This window comes from Miniopterus schreibersii (assembly GCF_964146895.1).
Source record: "Miniopterus schreibersii genome assembly, chromosome: 11".
Lineage (NCBI taxonomy): Eukaryota > Metazoa > Chordata > Mammalia > Chiroptera > Miniopteridae > Miniopterus > Miniopterus schreibersii.
Genome location: NC_138111.1, coordinates 2,094,281 through 2,112,552, shown reverse-complemented (window position 1 = coordinate 2,112,552; position 18,272 = coordinate 2,094,281). Strand labels below are relative to the sequence as shown.

Genomic DNA, 18,272 nt, shown 5'->3' with positions numbered 1-18,272 from the left:
AAAGAGGTGTTTAGTACTCGGGGTCCTTAATTATTGTACAAATTTAAGTTAACCCACATTATAGTACCACATTCACATACCATCATTTACATAGTTCATGGGCCTTGCTCTATAACAAATACACTGCCCTTTAACTGAATATTAACATCTTGCTTCTCAGTTTTTGGAGGGAGACAGAGGTAAACACTGGCTCCACATACATGAGGCCTGCAGCTGGTCTCCTCAAGAGCCACGCACAGGAAGTTAAAGCCACGGGGGTTTCGGAAGAAAGGCTAGCGGCCAGGCAGATGGACTGTGATGAGGTTTTTCTCTAGTGACAAGCCCCAGAAGGTCAGCATGGGAAGGTCAGCAACCTCCCAGCCCAGCTCTGAGCCTAGCCCTTTATATGAAGCAGTTACTCATGCTCTTGGCCAGGCCATGGTCACTGTCACTCATGCCCCTCAAGAACAAAGGGCCCTTGGCTGGGACCAACGTGTTCCCTCGGAGTCCTGCGCCGCGGTGTCTTTGCTACGGAAAAGCGGTCTTTACGTTATTTTGCTCATACATTCCTGAAACCTTTGAATTTGCCTTTTGAACAAAGCCATGGGAAGTGAGCAAATGCCCGGGTGTGCAGAGCTGCTGCAGTCTCTGTCCGTCTCGTTTCGGGGAGGATGCCCTTGAAGAGACGGGGGTGGCCGTGCCAATCCCCCCAGGTGCAGAAGCCAGCAGAAGGGGAGACTACACAAACCCCAACGCACTGGAAGCCAAAGGGCTCAGGGAAGGAACACTGTACCGTCGCTTTCGAAGGGTGTGAATCCAGATGGTCCCAGAGAGGAAGAAGGCGGCAGCCATGGAGATATATAACTTGGGGAGCGGGATCTCGCCTGCAGAGAGGTAGCTGTCAGGATTCTTCTCTGTGATCTGAATCTGAAATCACGAAATTTATTTTTACTTTTCAGGAACAGATCCTTCCATGTTCAGCAGTTTGTGGTCTCAGCTGTTTCATGTGAGCTTACGAACGTGAGCACTGGGACCACGAGCACAGGCCCAGTGTGCAGGCGGAGAGGGACACACGTCTCACTGCCTTCAGCTCCCCTCTCAGGAGCCCCTGCTGGAGGACTGCCCCCTGGCCATGCTTTTCTCTTACTTTGCCTACGTGGTTTTAAAACCTATTCTTACAGAGAAATAAACGTCTCACATTTTACACAGTTGGCAAAACTCACATCGAAGTTTCCATGTGGTACTCACATCGAGGTTGAATGAAAATTTGTCATTAGACTGTATTTTGGGCCCAGGGCACTTATGAAAGTAAAGGCTGTAGAGACCTTCCTGGTCGCTGGTGCTGATGTTGAAGGAAAACTGAAAATGAAGAGGGAAAGATTACAGGGAATCCCCAGAAAGAAACCACGTGCACTGTGAACGCACGAGCAGATAGACCACTCAAACGAACCCTCCTCCCAGGGCAGAGTCCAAACCCAGGTTCCCTCTCCTATGGCTCCCTCCCATAGTCAGCTCCAGCAGCTTTCAAGCTAACGGGAAAGCCGACAGAATCACAGCGTGGGCCTCACGCCCGCTACCTGGACCCACGATGAATGGTCTCTCCCTGCTTCATCACTCGCCTGCCCATCAGGGATGGCCTCTGGCAGAAGTCTGCAGAGGTAACCTCAGATACAGTTATCTAGCTTTTGAGCCAACATATTATTTTGCTCTTTAGGTAAAAATACTCCTGAAAAAGGAAGGAGGTCCATTTGATACCTGACAAGGTAAAGAACCAATATTCTGCCCTGGCCAGTGTGGCTCAGTTAGCTGGGCATCACCCTCTGCGCCTAAAGGTGGCTGGTTCGATTCCCGGTCAGGACACGGGGGCTGTCGGATCAATCTCTGGTAGGGAGTGTACAGCAGGCAGCCGATCAATGTTTCTCTCTCACAATGGTGTTTCTCTTTCTCCCTCTCCCATCCTCTCTCTCTAAAAATCAATTTAAAAATCTTTAAAAAAAAAACACACCCACAATATTCTCTCTTTAAAATTTACACCTATGACTTTAAACAATAGTAATAAACACTACATTTTCTACATTCAGACATTTTCCTATGTTTTCCATATATTTCAAGTGTTCAAATAAAGTTTAATGTAAATCAAAAGAAATTATACCTACAAGAGCACAGAAGCAACTCCTTGGTCTATTCTAGAGAACACTTTTCTATAAGCCTAAAATACGTGGCTTGGGGCGTCATACAGATGGTGAGCTGAGCTGCACAGAAAGGCGTGGAGATGACTGTCCCATTTTTCAAGAGTTACTCTAGAGCTGGGAGGATGTGAGAGGCGTGTGGGGGGCACTGGCACTGTTCCAGCTCCTGTCCCATGATGGTTACAGAGGGGATTCCTACAACTACTTGTACTCAACATAGGTACTAACACTCTTTTGCATATACCCTATACCTTACAATTTAAGAGGATGGGGGGGAAAAGACACCTGGCAAGAAGATGGAAATAAAAGGCCAAGAATTTTCTGGTTGAAATAATCTGTTGAACCATGTCCTGAACTCATCCTGAGTCCACACAGGTAGCCAGAAAGAGAAAATGTTTCTAAATATATTAATTAACCTTTAGTTATCAAACTAAAACTCACGTGAAGTTTCTAAGAAATACTAAAAAGAAAAAAAAAAAGAACAGAATCATTAAGGAGAGCAGAGCCTCCAACTGACCCTTAAAGAGAACAAAACAAACACAAGGCAAAAGTGTAAATTCGAGAGTTGGAATGAGCTCTGACAGTCTCCTCCTGCTCTGGGGACCAACGATGGTGCCTGCTGTGTGGGTTCTGTGGGTTCGTGGACGGAGTGGAAAGGCTCAGCACGGCCACGCTGTGCGAAATGGGGCGCACCCCGGGCAGCGGAACAGCAGGGAGGGGAGCCGGGGAGAGGCGAGCTGCTGGCGCTGCCTGCTGTACGCATCCCAGGGACCCCACGAACGGGCCACCCGTCCACTGCTCTCAACGAGCACGCCTGCTGCTTTCCCGACACTCACCTGACACAGCATCAGTAACTGACAGGTGTATGTATCCTATATGCTTTCTTTCTGTAATTTTTTTTTTAAAAAAGGCTTTTTATAAAAACATTCAAACTACCTATTTTATGAACAAGCATTTTAAAGTGGGGAAAAAAGAGAAAAGTACCTTTTGTATTTTCTTAAGGAGGCAGTAAAGGGGTTAAACACATGGGCCTTGGAGTCAGAAAAACCTGGGTTTGAATCCTCCCCTTAGGCAAGCTACTTAACCTCTCTGAGCCTCAGTTTCCTCATCTGTAAAAGGGGAATAATGACAGCGCCTACTTCACAGAGTTGCTGGGAGGATGAACTGAGCTATGACACATACAAACACTTAGACAACGCCTGGCATTCACTACTCAGGTCCATAATTACTGACGGAGTTTATTATGGGCCAGGTCCAAGGTTAGGAGTCAGATACCTCAATTATAAAACAGAAAAAAATCCCTGCTCTTATGGTCACCCTCTAAAAGGAGAGACTGACAGTAAACGTGATAAATAAGTGCAGTTACAGCATGCTGGAGACAGCAGTGCTATGAGGAAAGCATGGAGCAGGGAGAGCAAAGGGGAGTGGGCTGCATTTAAAATGTGGCGACTGAAGGAAGTTTTGTTGGAAAGGTGATGTTTGAGCAAAAACTGAGGAGCCAGTGCTCCTCCTGGGGAGTACAGTTAAAGCAGAGCCTAAGGCCTGATCTTTCCTAGGAGCAGCAAGGTGGCCTGTGTGCCTGGAGCAGAGCAAGCACGGGAGAGGGAGAGAAACAGGAGCTGAGGACAATGACAGCGGCCGGACCACGTGGGCTCACAAACCAGGGGAAGGAGGTGGGCTTTTCCTCTGAGACAGACAGAAAGCTGCTGAGGATTCGGAGCAGGTGACCACTCCACAAGCTCTCAGTCAGCTGTTAGTATGATAGCTACTAAACTTCAAGAACATAGAAAAATTAGATAGGCAAAATAAACTAATGAAAGCTGGTGAGAAAAGAGGTGGTGATTTTTACAAATAATAAAGGTTATTTGCATAGAGCTTTTCGGAGAACTTTTATTTTTAAAAACTGATATTCCGAACAACCCTCTGAGATAGGTCCATCATTTTTCACTTCTGGATGATGGACGAGCAAGGTGCAGAAGTGAAGTGAATGGTACAAGGTTACCAGCTGGTAAGTGGGTGCTGAGATCCAGCCGAATGTCCTGCCCCACACACCGACTGTGATGCCACCACAAACACTCATGTGCGGTTAATAATGTGAGAGCTGAGCAGGTCTCTCAGGCCTCTGATTCTTAGTGAGCTCATCTAAATTACAACAGCACCCTGAAGGATCACCCACGGTCCCTCCAGGTACAAAATCCTGTGCTTCCGGAGCACTTTGAATGGGAGACAGTGCAGGACTCAAGATGCAGAGCTGTGGGGACAGCCAGGTAGAGCTGTGGGGACAGCCAGGCAGCGCTGGGTTGCAATCTGGGCCTTGTCATTCACATTGGACATTCGTGAAGTTACCCATTCTCAGAGACATGATTTGCTCCATGGTGGGCGCTAACACAAACCCTGTAGGTTTGCTATGCAGAGAGCTACTGTAGTCAAGTGACTGATACATAGCACACCTAAGTTATTACACCCAAATTCAAAATTCCTTTAAAAATTCACCCTTTACATGGTACAAATCAATTCCACAAAGCTTTACTCACAGATACGTACCCGAAATGAAAGTGCCCCCTCGCTGCTACGAACAGGAAAGGACTTCTCTTCCATTACCTGAAAAACACAGCAACCCCTTTTAGACACTAGGAGAAAAAGTAAGCTAATAAAAATAAAGAAAACACCACCATCCAAATACGTTTTTCTTAAAGCCTGCATCTGTAAAACCTCCCTGAAAATAAAATCCACCATCCTTTCCAGGTGCCTGAATCCCTTCACAGAGGATGTTCTCTCCCCTTCACCTGCTGCCTCACCGGCCGTCTCCTGCGTCCTCATGAACCCCACTCCCGGCCCCGGCCCTGGCCCGGGCCCCACCCCCCTGCTGGATCACCGCTCTCCTCTTACAGGTCCACTAAGGCCAGGATGCCAGCCCAGGCCACACCCTGACTCCACTCCCTATTTTACACGAGCGCAAGGAATGAAAAGAAAGAACTGCCGACGCATGTACGCAACAGGATGGGTGAACTGAAAGCATCATGCTGGGTGAAAGGACACACAACAGACCGTGCGTGGCATCAGCAATCCATACAAGCTCTGTAAGATCACACAAGCTACAGTGATAGGTCAGTGGTTGCTTGAGGACAGGAGCGTGACGAAGGGGCAGAAACTTCACTACCTTGACTGTGGTGGCAGCTTCACAGGTGGGCACACAAGCCAAACTCATCAAATTGCGACTTTAAATATAATCATCCCCCCTCATCTGCAGGGCACACATTCCAAGATGCCCAGTGGTTGCCTGAAACTGCAGATAGTGCCAAACCCTGTATGTACTATGTTTTTTCCCCTACACCCATGCCTATGATAAATTTATAAATCGGGCAGTTTCACAGATACAAGGTTCGTTCTTACTGTAGATCTTAGCAACCTCACCACCTGATTTTTTTTCCTTTCCTTATGAAGTCAAGAACGTTCACCTTTTCATGTAAAGGAAGCTGCTCTTGGGCATATCCGCATCATCAGCATCACTACACTGGCACGACAGGCCACTGGTAAGTGAAACAAGGGAGACCTGAGCACAAGCGCTGCGATGCCGTGGCAGGCAGTCCGTGACCGAGATGGCTTCTACGTGACGGCGGGCAGAGAGCAGCACATGCAGCCGGCGCTAGATTATCTAGGATCCCCCTCTGCTCCAAAATAGGTACCTTTTACTTAAAACAGGCCAGTGCCCAGCACCTACTGTGCTCATTTCCACCTCCAGCCTTTGCTTATGACAATCTTCTTCCCCTTCCTTCTCTTCTTCCCCGAACTCCAAGCCCAGTGATGCCTCCTCGCAGAGGACTCTCGGGAGAGCTCGCTGCCCTCCACCCACCACCTGACCCTTTAGCACACAGCGCTGCAACACAAGGCACCCCATTTTACTCCGGAACTGTTTCAGTGTGTCCCCAAACAAGGCAGCTCCCTGTAGATCAGGCGTGTGCGCGCATGTATGCACCTGTCTATGTGTATATGTATGTGTATGTAGAAAGAGACAACCACGTAGGCACACATACACACATGTCCAGAAAAGCTGGGCATAAGTGGGTGGTTAGTTCTTACCTTTGAATCCACTGTACTTCTTTTAGACTTCCCACTCTCTAGAAGCAGAAGCAGTGAAAAGGTATCACTGTAGGATTCAGCACATATGTATTTACATTTTATGATTAGCTTGTCTAATATGAAATAATTCAAACTAACAAAAAAGGCAAGGCCGTATGTCATCTTGTGGACTGTCATCTCTTTAGGGCCCTAAATAATTCTTGAGCTGCAGAAGCAGTGAATAGGAACTTATTCTATTATAAATGCGACCTAGTAAGTGGTAATATTCAGCACCCACAGGGAACTGTCTCTGATAACCTAGTGCATGTTACTGCAGAGGTGCCACGTGGGTGACTTTCCTGTCTAATTATTTTTGAAAACAGATCACTGTTTAAAATAAATGTATATGAGATATACTTACCCACATGGAAAAATTAATAGCAAATAATATTAGCATAATGCATACTTTTCTTTCCACAGCAAGAAGTGTTAAGATTGCTAATGGCTTCTTTCACGGAACAGAGAGGGCACCTGGGCCTTATTTTTACTTATGATACTCGTCAGGAGGAAGACAGGACCTCAAGCTCCCTGTAGGAAGGGAGAGGGTTTCGGAAGGAAAAAGAAGAGAACCCTTCCTGCCCAGGGATGGTCACTGGCATGAGGAGCTGGACACAAAGATGATGCAGGACAGTGAGCCACACCTCGCACAAACGCAGCATTTCTGCACATCTTTTAATTGGGGTTAGAGTTTTGACAAACTTAAGAAAAATGTGTAAGTAATACAAGAGGTATTAATTTATCTTTAAAGAACTCATATAAATTGTTAGACAAACCTGACAGTTAATAAAAGAGGTGATAAGTACAAATTGGTTAATCAACATACGGAGAAAAAGTGTGGCCCAATAGTAACAGTGAGTATGAAAACAAGATGTCTTTTCATTCACTCACATACAACCCCCCCCCCCACACACACACCCACACCCAGCGCCATCCAGGACACAGTGACACAGGCACTAGCCCCACATGGCTTCCGACAGGGGTACATAAACTCACACAACTCATTTGGAAAGGACTGAAAATATGTATGGATATCCTCAGATGTACTCGGATCCTGTGAGCCAGGTATTCCAACTCTGGGAACCCATCCTAAAGAAAGTTCTCTATTTGAAAAAAGTTCTACGAACAAGGAAGTCCAATGCAGCATATTTATAATAGCATCGAAATGAAAACATGTCTCTTTAAAGGGAGAGGCTGAGCAAGTTACAGCGTCCATTTAACGGGACAGCTGATGAGTATAAAGTATCATAAAGTCACCCAAACAGGGATGCTTAAAGCGGCAAATGTGAGCATGAGTTTAAATCAAACGTTCTATGCTTCCGAAACAAGCTTAGAGAAAACCTATCACCAACGTTTTAGCACTGGGGGGGAAGGATGACTGCTCTTTCTCTACCTTCTCCATATTTCCACATTTTTCTTTAATGAGTACACATTTTAGCATAAAATAATGCTAAGGTCACGTTTGTTTTTCCTTAGGAACCAGAAGAATCCACACAGCCGGGCAGGAGAAAATGCTGGTGTCCAGCCCACCTACCTTGCTTTGCCCCAGCCTGGCTGCCTGCCAGAACAGGCTGGCTGCCAGCCTCCCGGCTCTGGCCGGGGACCTGCTCATCCTCCCTGAAGACGATCATCGGTAACTGGGTACCAGCTTCTGGTGGAGACTTTATTTTCACTCTATAGTCAAATAAGAGAGAAAGAAGAGTTCAAAGTAATGCTTGTGGCCATGTGTCGTATGCTGGGCACTGCTTCAAGCTCTAATTCATCATCTCCTGAAGTCCTGCGATGTAGATTCTATCACCTGCATTTTACAGATGCTGAAATGAGGCTGGGAAAGGTTAAAGACCTTGCCCAAGAGTAGAAGCTGGTAAGGAGCTGGGCAGGGATCCAGCAGTCTCTCTTGAGGGCTGAAATTCTTGGTAATCACGAAATTCTGATGTGCATACTTTCCCACTAAGTGTCTGTGATGTGGTCAACAAACCGGTATACAAGGGAGACGGAACAACAGGTAAAAGACAATGAAATGTTAACATGAAGTCCAGGGAAGGTGTGAGCGGCCGGGGAACTCGCAGTAGCTGCCTGGAATGCATTTCTTCCCTTCTCCCTCCTTAGCAGACCCCTTGATTACGCCCCCGCAAGAGGGGCCAGTGAGTCCCAAGCCTGCGTGGGCACCTCAGCTAAACTGGCTCAGTCCCGCTGAAGGGAAGCCCTTCCAGCCCTGCCTGGGAGGAGCCTTCCCGTCCTCCCCTTAGCGCCACATGGAGAGCTCGCCACGGACACACCACTCTCTCATGCTGCTCTGCCTTGCATTTAGTGCCCCCTTTGCGGGAAACGCCCTTCCCTTTCCTGTTCCCTGGTGAAATCTACCCGCTAGACGGTGGGCTGGGGCTGGGCCCTCCCTCCTCTCCGTTTGTCAGTCTCTGCGCCACCTCTCTGCTGCTGCGATCACTGGGATGGCTGTTTTGTCTCCCTCATCTGTTTGAAATCTCCAGCTCTCAGCACAGTGTTTGGCAACTGGTAGATACTCAATGAATGTTGACTTAGCGACCAAATTCCCCCAACTCTACTCTAGGACTGAACAGAAGGAATATTCGATTACTTACTCACTTCTGGAGAAGTTTAGGATTAGGAGGGGGACAGAGACAAACTGTTTCCTTAAAATACAGTAGTTCATGTCTTCATCCTAAGGAAGGAAGACCCAGTTATACACCACCTAACTCGTTCTCACTAGAACAAGAAAGGAAAGTTTTTGGGAACAAGACAAACAAGGGGCCCAACCTCCATTGCAAACAATACAACTGTGGGGTACTGACGCCCAGGAGTCCAAGCAGCCACCACCTCAAGAAAACAGCACGACAGAGGCAGATTCCCACCCGGTGTCCTGAGCTCAGGCGGAGAGCATGCTCGGCCACGCATGCAATGCTCACCAGGTAAGAAGAAAATCCGTCGTTCTTTGTATGGTCGAGGCTGAATCCAATCTAACGGGGTAAGAAGAAGAAAGGTGAATGCCCAGAGGATGGCCTGGCATCCACACCTTCCTACACAAACAGGAGATAAGGCTCTTTCGGCCTGGCCTCCTCTCGGTTTTCTTAGCATTCATTTTGCAAGAAGGATCACTGATCACTAAAATTATTCAAGAATTACAACTTAAGTGTTAAAAATAAAATTATCTGGTGCCTGCTCACAAATTCTATTTTATATACTCGGATACTTCTCATCGGAGGGTGGGGCAAAGCCGTCACCCAGGCAGCAAACGGGGTCAAGCCCTCGGGGTCCTGGGAAGGGACTCACAGTCAGGTCCTTGTCTGTGGCCCCTTCAGGCTCGCGCACCGAGAGGCTGCTCACGTTAACCAGCATGTACCCGTGCGTGAAGAATCCAAAGGTGTTCAGGTGAACCTTGTGCCTCACATCATCCTAAAAAGAATTGCGGTGATGAAATTAATAATATGGAGAAGTCAACTTCATTATTTAGCCTATTCATTTGCTTGAAAAACTATAACTAGTTTCTTGCTAGCTAACCAATGTTTCCATACAGTTCATAAAATATATAGCTGGTGGTACCTTATCTTGTTTCAAAAGCTGAAGATGACTCATCAGAAATGCGTAAGGTATCAATAATCTTGCAGAAGGAAGTGCACAACAGGTGCAATTCTTTCTGATGCGTCTGTAACAGTCCCGACTCGTGGTCAGCTGGAACGCGAATTCCAGGGCAGGAGGAACCAGGCTGTAGTCATCCTCACACCCTTCCTGCCAGCACAAGGCCTGGCATCCAGTAGGCCCTCAAAAACACGCTGGCCCTGGCCAGTGCAGCTCAGCACCGTCCTGTGCACCAAAGGGTTGCCAGTTCAACTCCCGCTCAGGGAACATGCCCAGGCTGCCAGCTCAATCCCCAGTATGGGGTGCGCAGGAGGCAGCCAATCGATGTTTCTCTCCCCCTCTCCCTTCCTCTCTCAAATCAATAAAAACATATTTTAAAAAAACAAGCATGCTGGGGGTGGGGCAGAGTAGCCAACACTGCTCTGAGAATAAGCTCATTTATATAAACTTTGTAATGAGTTGTGTGCAACTGGCTCCTCCCACTGCAGGGTGATGAAGGATACCTGCACATTACTGTTCTAGCTTATAATTCATTTTTTTACACAGGTTCATTTGCATCTAAAAATTATGTTTTATATGATGGGTTTTAGGAAACAGTCTTATGCAAAAGGAATCCCAGGCACTAGCCAGGTGGAGGCAGGATCTTTTGGACACAGGGTAATCCTGGTTTGTTGAAATTGAAACACATGGACAAATGCCTAGCACGCCTGCTTGAAACTGTCTCAAAGGAGTGAATCTAATCCCAACTAAGTCAATAAATTTTAAGGCTGATAAAGACTAACGGGAACTTGAAGCAGTCAGGAGGATCTATGGGAGGAGCCAGGGCTTAGATGGAAGTCTCGCACTCTAGCAATCGAGAACCCTACAGGAAGAGCTCTGTTTATAATAAAGCTCTACGGTTCATCCTCCCTTTGCTTCCCTTTCCTTCTATAAATACCGCTCCACCATGGGACACAGGCCTGAGTGTGCATGTGGTTGCCATGTCTGCACGCACAGGGTTGCAACCCTTACTTTTTCCCGAAAAAAATCCTTTCTGGTGATGAAGCCCCTAGTCAATATTATTTTTTCAGTTGGCAAGGCCAACAGAAAAATGGTGTTGTAACAGAGTGGAAAGGCTCCGTCTCTGGGGCCTGAGTGGCTCCCTGGCCCTCAGGCTAACAGCCCCTGTGGGAGACAAGCTAATCATAGGGGAATTCTGCTCTGGGCTGGAGTGTTTAACAAAAACAGCTCCTCCCATTTTCCTTTCCCTTGAGATAAAAGAAGCCTGAACTCTGTTCCTTCCTTAAGATGGATTTGAGGAACCACTAGCACACCCTTCTCGATCAATAAGCTTTTCCTTATTCCAGACTCTGGTGTTTGGGTTTTGGCCTTCTGAAGTGTCGGCAAGCGGACCTTGGACCCGTGACGGTATTAGGGAATACAAAGAAAGCCACAGGTTTCATACTGAGGACTACTTGCCTAAATCAGACACCTTTAACCCTTTGCGGTCGTATTAAATTTGGACATGGGTGTCGTACTGGTCGGAATTAATTTCCACTGAAAGAGCAGTGATACATAACATGCAAGATTATGAAGGATAAACGAGAAATTATGAACTGATACACGAATGAATAGAGTTAAGATTCGTACGGTTCCTTGCTGTGGTGGCTGAGAGCAGACATACGACCGGAACGGTAAAAAAAGCTTTGGTGGCTGAGAGTAGACAAACGACCACAAAGGGTTAATACGTCTGCTGTATGCTAACAGGCGCTAAGGAGGCACTACACTAAGCACTTTTCTTAAACTTACGTTTCTTCCTCCTCAAATCTGCACAGTCATTTTTGCTAGTGTTTTTGTTTCTTGCTCATATTTTAAATTCTATCCTTTGTTTCTCTCAATTTTAAATACAGCTACTTTACAACACACTAAGGTGCTCTGGGGTCTAACTGCTCTGCCCTCTGCTGGCATGCTCAGCGGCTGCTTCGCTGTGTGAGTGGTGATTCTTCATTTCTCCAGGCTTGGGTCTGCTGGACATTAGAGGCAATCTAACTGCAAACACCAAAGGCCTGGGAGGAGAGGCTGCGAATGGACCAGATCTCCCGCAGAAGCATCAGAAATCACCCCTCCCCCAGCACATACAGCTAAACATACATCTTACTGCCATTTCATTTCCTAGCCCACTCTTCCATTCAAGGAAATAGCTCTTTGGGAGTCCCATATTCTGGGCTCCCCTCCCTGCCCAGGTCTAACAAGGCTTTGGCTTCTGCTCCCCCTCACCAGCTGTTCAAATTCCAGATGCTAGGGTCCAAGTTCCTGCAATGCTTCCAGGCAGCCCTCACTTGTGTTCTTTTACCCACTGGAGTTCAGCTCCTTCTCACCACCTTCTTTATTTTCTTGGCCCCTGGGAATTTCCCGTATTTTCCTAGGAGCCCAACTATGCACTTACAGCATGCTGGCCAGACTTCCACTTCCTGGTAGGACGGAGCCACTTACAGCAAACCTGCCCTCCCAGGGAGACGCAGGAAAGCCAGCTGCGATAACAGGACAACAGAAGCCACTGCTGAAAGGCACTAGGGAGCTGTGAGAGCATAAAATCCAGAAAGGCTACGCTCACAGCTTCCTCAGGACTGTGAGTGATTAACCCCACAGAAGACGATTTGAGGGACTATTTTCTCAATTCTCGCAAAGGTGTTACAAGGCTCCTATCACCCCAGATGCACAGGAGAGACATAAATTCAACTACATACTACAGATGCCTTAGAACATGTGAAAACTAATATAACCGGAGCCACTTAAAAATGGAGTCAGAGCTGCCATCTCAGAGGAACTGCCTTCTTGGCATTGGTCCAAGCAATGATTTTTTTAATAGAAAACAAAAGTAGAGGTAACAGAAGCAAAAACAGAAAACTGGGTTTGCATCAGTTGAAAAGCTTCTGCACAGCAAAGGAAACGACTACAGTAACACAGGGAAAAGACGACCTACAGAATGAGGAAAATATTTGCAAACCACATACCTGATAAGGGGTTAATATTCAAAACACAAAGAAACTCAAACAACTCAACAGCACGAAAACAAATGGCCTGACTTAAAAATGACAGAGGATCTGAAGAGACATTTCTCAAAAGACACACAAATGACCACCAGGTATGGGAACAGGTGCTCAACATCCCTAATCGTGAGGGACATGAACCTCACGCCTGTTAGAATGGCTCCCGTCAAAAGACAAGGGTTGACAAGGATGTGGAGAGAAGGGAACCCTTATGCGCTGTTGATGGAAATGTAAATCAGAACAGCTGTTATGGAAAACAGTATATAGGTTCCTCAAAAAATTAAAAATAGAACCATATGATCCAGCTATCCCACTTCTGGGCAAAAACCCAAAGAAAACAGAACCACTGTCTCAAAGAAATAGCAGTACTCCCATGTTCACTGCAGCGAGGATATGGACACTTCAGTGGCTGTCTTGGGGTGAACACACACACACACACACACACACACACACACACACACACACACACACAGTGGGTTATCATTCAGCCTTAAAAGGAAGGAAACCTTATCATCTGCAATAGGGATAAGACTGTAGGACGGTATGCTCAGTGAAATAAGCCAGACACAGAAAGGCACATAGTGCATGATCTCACTTACATGTGGAATTTAAAACTGTTGAATTCTTAGAAGCAGAGACTAGAATGGCGGTTACGGTAATGGGGGCGGGGGGCAGAGGATGGTAGAGGGCACGGAGACGCCGGTCAAAGGGTGCAAAGTTCCAGATATGCAGGATGACATAACTTCTGAGCTCTAACGTACAGCACGTGACTAAAGTTAACAATGCTGACCGTACACTTTACATCTGCTTAGAGAGATCTTAATTGTTCTCACCGACAAAAGGTAGCTATGCCAGGCGATGGATACGTTCACTGGCTTGACTGTGGTCATTTCACAACGTACATGTATATCATACGTTCACTGGCTTGGCTGTGGTCATTTCACAACATACATGTATATCATACGTTCACTGGCTTGACTGTGGTCATTTCACAACGTACATGTATATCATACATTCACCGGCTTGGCTGTGGTCATTTCACAACATACACGTATATCATACGTTCACCGGCTTGACAGTGGTCATCGTTTCACAACGTACATGTATATCATACGTTCACCGGCTTGACAGTGGTCATCGTTTCACAACGTACATGTATATCATACGTTCACCGGCTTGACAGTGGTCGTTTCACAACGTACATGTATATCATACGTTCACTGGCTTGACTGTGGTCATCGTTTCACAACGTACATGTATATCATACGTTCACCGGCTTGACTGTGGTCATCGTTTCACAACGTACATGTATATCATACGTTCACCGGCTTGACAGTGGTCATCGTTTCACAACGTACATGTATATCATACGTTCACCGGCTTGACTGTGGTCATCGTTTCACAACGTACATGTATATCATACGTTCACCGGCTTGGCTGTGGTCATCATTTCACAACGTACATGTGTATCATACGTTCACCGGCTTGACTGTGGTCTTCATTTCACAACATACATGTACACCAAACTGTCACATCGTACATCTTAAATACATGCAATTGTTTTTTTAACCCTCACCCAAGGATAGTTTTCCACTGCTTTTCAGAGAGAGTGGAAGGCAGAGAGAGAGAAAGACCAATGTGAGAGAGACACATTGATCGACTGCCTCCTGCATGCCTGCAACCAAGGTATGTGCCCTTGGCCAGAACTGAATCTGGGACCCTTCAGTCAGCAGGTTGACATTCTAACCACGGAGCCAAACTGGCCAGGGCCTTAAATACATGAATTTTTATTTGTCAGTTATACCTCAATAAAGCTGGAAAAGATATTAAATGCAAAAAGCAGAATCCAAACTATATACAGTAAGAGCTAAATTTTTAAAACAAGAAAAAATGAAAAGGCTAAATATTTACACTTATTTATGAAAGATTTTAAAGAAATTCCCCAAACTATGAAAAGATTAGTGCCACTGGGTAACAATCTTCTCTTTATTTTTCTTATATTTTCTAAATTTCTAAGAAATTATCAAAATCAATCTTTTTTTTTTTTAAAATATATCTTTATTGATTTCAAAGAGAGGAAAGGAGAGGGAGAGAGACAGAAACATCAATGATGAGAGTCATTGATCAGCTGCCTCCTGCACATCCCCGACTGGGGATTGAACCCGCAACCCAGGCATGTGCCCCAACCAGGAATTGAACCCCCTTCACCTGGGTCCTAGGTAGACACTGAACCGCTGGGCCACGCCCAGCCGGGCTTTTTTTTTTTTTTTTTTTAAGTATTATCATTTGCCAGTCAGATATGCAGGATCTGCGCCTAACCCACACCCCATCTCCACTTTCAGCCACCAGGTGACCATTTCAAACGAGAGATACATGGAAGTGACTACGTATCTCTCTACAAATCACAGACACATGGAAATCTTGAGGCTAAAATGGATGGGGGCGGTCACACACTCTACTCACTCATTCACTTTATTTGATTCAATTCAACGTAAATAAATCAATATTTACAAAAACCACTGGCTGAGGCCTGAAGAATGAAAAATACTCAATCCCAGAAATAATCCAACAGCCATTCCCAACTGTCCAAGAACAAGGACACCTCTCCTCCACAGGGGGCCAGATGCCCTGTCCACCCAGAGAACTTCGGCCAGCCTTGGGATGGGGTGGGAGTGGGGGAGCCAGGCACCGCAGCACTCAGCCTGTCCCTCTACGTGTATTTCCCCTGGAAGGAGCAGTGACGTCATCTCTCTCTCTCTCTTTTTTAAATATATCTTTATTGATTTCAGAGAGGAAGGGAGAGGGGGGAGAGAGAGTTGAAACGTCAATGATGAGAGAGAGTCATTGACTGGCTGCCTCCTGCACACCCCATACCGGGGATTGAGCCCGCAATCTGGGCGTGTGCCCTGACCGGGAATCGAACCACAATCTCCTGGGTCCTAGGTTGATGCTCAACAGCTGAGTGACATCATCATCTCTTGACCGCAGAACGAAGAAGCAAAAGGAGACACAGGCAAGGAGGAGCTGCCAAAGCAGAGTGAGGATGACAGCACGGGACACAGCAATGAAGACATGGTTACTTTCCAAGGATCACCCTGCCATTTCCAGCAGCAGCGACAGCGCAGGGATGCTCGTGTTTCTCCAGGAGTTCAGAGACTGCAAGCACTTGACCTTACATCCAGCTGTGCGATGAAGAGCTTCATTTATTGCCATTCATTCTTATTACATCACTTTGAGGCAGGTGTTATTGTGCCCATTGTAGAGATGAGGAAACAGAGGCTCAGAGTGATAAAACTTGCTTAAAATCATAATGTTAGCAGGTGGCAGAGCCAATATTCTAACTCAGGTTTGTTTAAACCCCAAACTTGTGGTCTTAACCACCTCATGCTTTTTACAACCAAATAAATGGTACATCTTTTGTTTGTTTTTAAATTTTTTACTATAGAAAATTTCAAACCATCCACTTGTGGTCAATCTTGTCCCTCTACACTCCTCCCCACGCCCAATCTCAAGTATTTAGAAGAAAATCCCAGATAGCCTGTGATTTCATCTATTAATATTTCAGTGTGTATCTGATGTTTTTTTTAAAAAAAATAACCATAACAACATGCTATATTCCTGGTAACAGTACACTGCTTATCAAGTAAATTAAGTGGATTATTCATCCATGAGAACACAAAAGCCAGGGCTGTCCCCAGGTACACATTTGTCTGGCTCGTTGTGAAAACTGGTAGTTTTCCCCGGCTTTCTAGAGACCTACATTACCTTCCCTAAGGCACCTGAAGGAGTAAAACAGTATCTAGCATGTGGCAGGTAACGTGCTTTCGGGGACTTGAAAGCCTCTCTGTGACAGGACAGGAGCGCAGCAGGCTTGAGAGTCCCTGCTCCCGGTGCACTCGTTTGGATTCCTCCCAGTCAACTATTACTACCCCTGGGTATAGCCTTCCAGATTTCTCTACACAGCTTTAATGCCCTGCATATATGCCCCAGGCCCCTCCCACTCCGGTAGAGGCTTCTTTCCTTTTCTTGGCATGTTCACACTGCATGAAGTCTAAGTCTGGTCAGCCCAAGTCCAGCCACACTGGCCTCTTGCAGACCTTACCCACGGAGCAGGGCTCCACTTCAGGGTGGTGCCCCTTGGTGCCACGGCCAGAACACCCTTCCTCCTGATCTGCATGGCTGGTGCCCACACTCCTCTGGGTCTCTGCTCAGAGGGCCTTCTCAGGGAAGCTTTCTCTGACCGCCCTGGTTTAAGTGGCAGCACCCCACACACACCCCACTCCCTTCCGAGCAATCTGCCCTAACTTCCACGGCTCTATGATGCCAACACTATTGCATATCAAGTTCTCGTTAAGATAAAGTCTCCATATGTGATTCCTACTCTGTCCCATCAATCAGCTTGATTCCCACTACAGTATCATGGCTTCCTGACAAGACAGGAGTAAGGCAAAACCTCCTCCTCGTTTAGACCTGTGCTGGCTATTTCAGGACTTCTACTAGAAGGTAGTACGGGGGGGGGGTTGCTAATAATGTCCCATTTCTTGACCCAAGTGCTAGTTACATGGTAGGTAAAAAAAATTCACCAAGCCGCACACTTATAAACTAAGAAACTAAAGGAAGGAAGGGCAATGAGGCTAGAGAGGAGGCTGCTCACAGAAAGACTGGCAGCCTCCCTAAGGACTCTGAGCTCCCTAAGGGGGAGGGGGTGCCCAGGGTGGGTTTAAAGGGGAGGGACATGCCTGGACTGGGCTCTCAGGCAGACCCTCCAGCCACAGAGCAAAATGTGAACTGGAGTAATGCTGGGACCCACGTGTGAGGAGACCGCACCGGTCCATGGGAGATATAAGGATGGCCTGGACCAGAGTTCACAGTGGCGATGGCAGAGAGCGGCGGGTGGATGGGGAGCTCCTGAGAACGACCACCTATGAGACGTGAAGAATAAGATTTCTGCCTCGTGAAAAAGAGGGGCTGGTGGTCCATTACTGAGGCCACCTGGAAGAGGAGGACTCAGGTGGCGGGGAGGGAGGGGACGGACCAGCTGGTTTCTCCGACCGAGCAGTGCTTGAGAGGCACCTGAATGGAAACGAGGGCAGGCAGCGGGGTACACTTGTCCAGAGCTCAGAAGAAAGGTCTGATCTGGAGATGAAGGAAGGAAAAACTCCTAAAAACAACTACTATTTTGGTACATTTTCTCCTTTTTCCCTCAGTTTCAAAACAGCTGTTTTACACTGAAAATTCTGCTCTGTTAACGGCAGAACATAAATGCTTTTGCTTTCACTTCAGCAATTTCACATTAAATTGCTTTAAAACATAAAGCAAGTGGAGTAATGATACTTCAATTTAGTTTTCTAATAAACTAAACTTC

The 18,272-nt window shown here is 46.6% G+C and overlaps 1 protein-coding gene across 1 annotated transcript in view; it reads right to left on the bottom strand.

Moving 5' to 3' along the window:
* The window catches only part of GPR107 (G protein-coupled receptor 107), a 47,587-nt gene that overhangs the window by 24,814 nt on the left and 4,501 nt on the right, over positions 1–18,272 (bottom strand). The window contains exons 2-9 of the mRNA XM_081150601.1: positions 9,573–9,695; positions 9,209–9,259; positions 8,885–8,964; positions 7,819–7,958; positions 6,249–6,286; positions 4,713–4,769; positions 1,228–1,338; positions 773–906 (exon numbers count right to left, since the gene is read on the bottom strand). Coding sequence (XP_081006727.1) covers positions 773–906; positions 1,228–1,338; positions 4,713–4,769; positions 6,249–6,286; positions 7,819–7,958; positions 8,885–8,964; positions 9,209–9,259; positions 9,573–9,695 — 734 coding nt within the window. The remainder of the gene's footprint in view (positions 1–772; positions 907–1,227; positions 1,339–4,712; positions 4,770–6,248; positions 6,287–7,818; positions 7,959–8,884; positions 8,965–9,208; positions 9,260–9,572; positions 9,696–18,272) is intronic.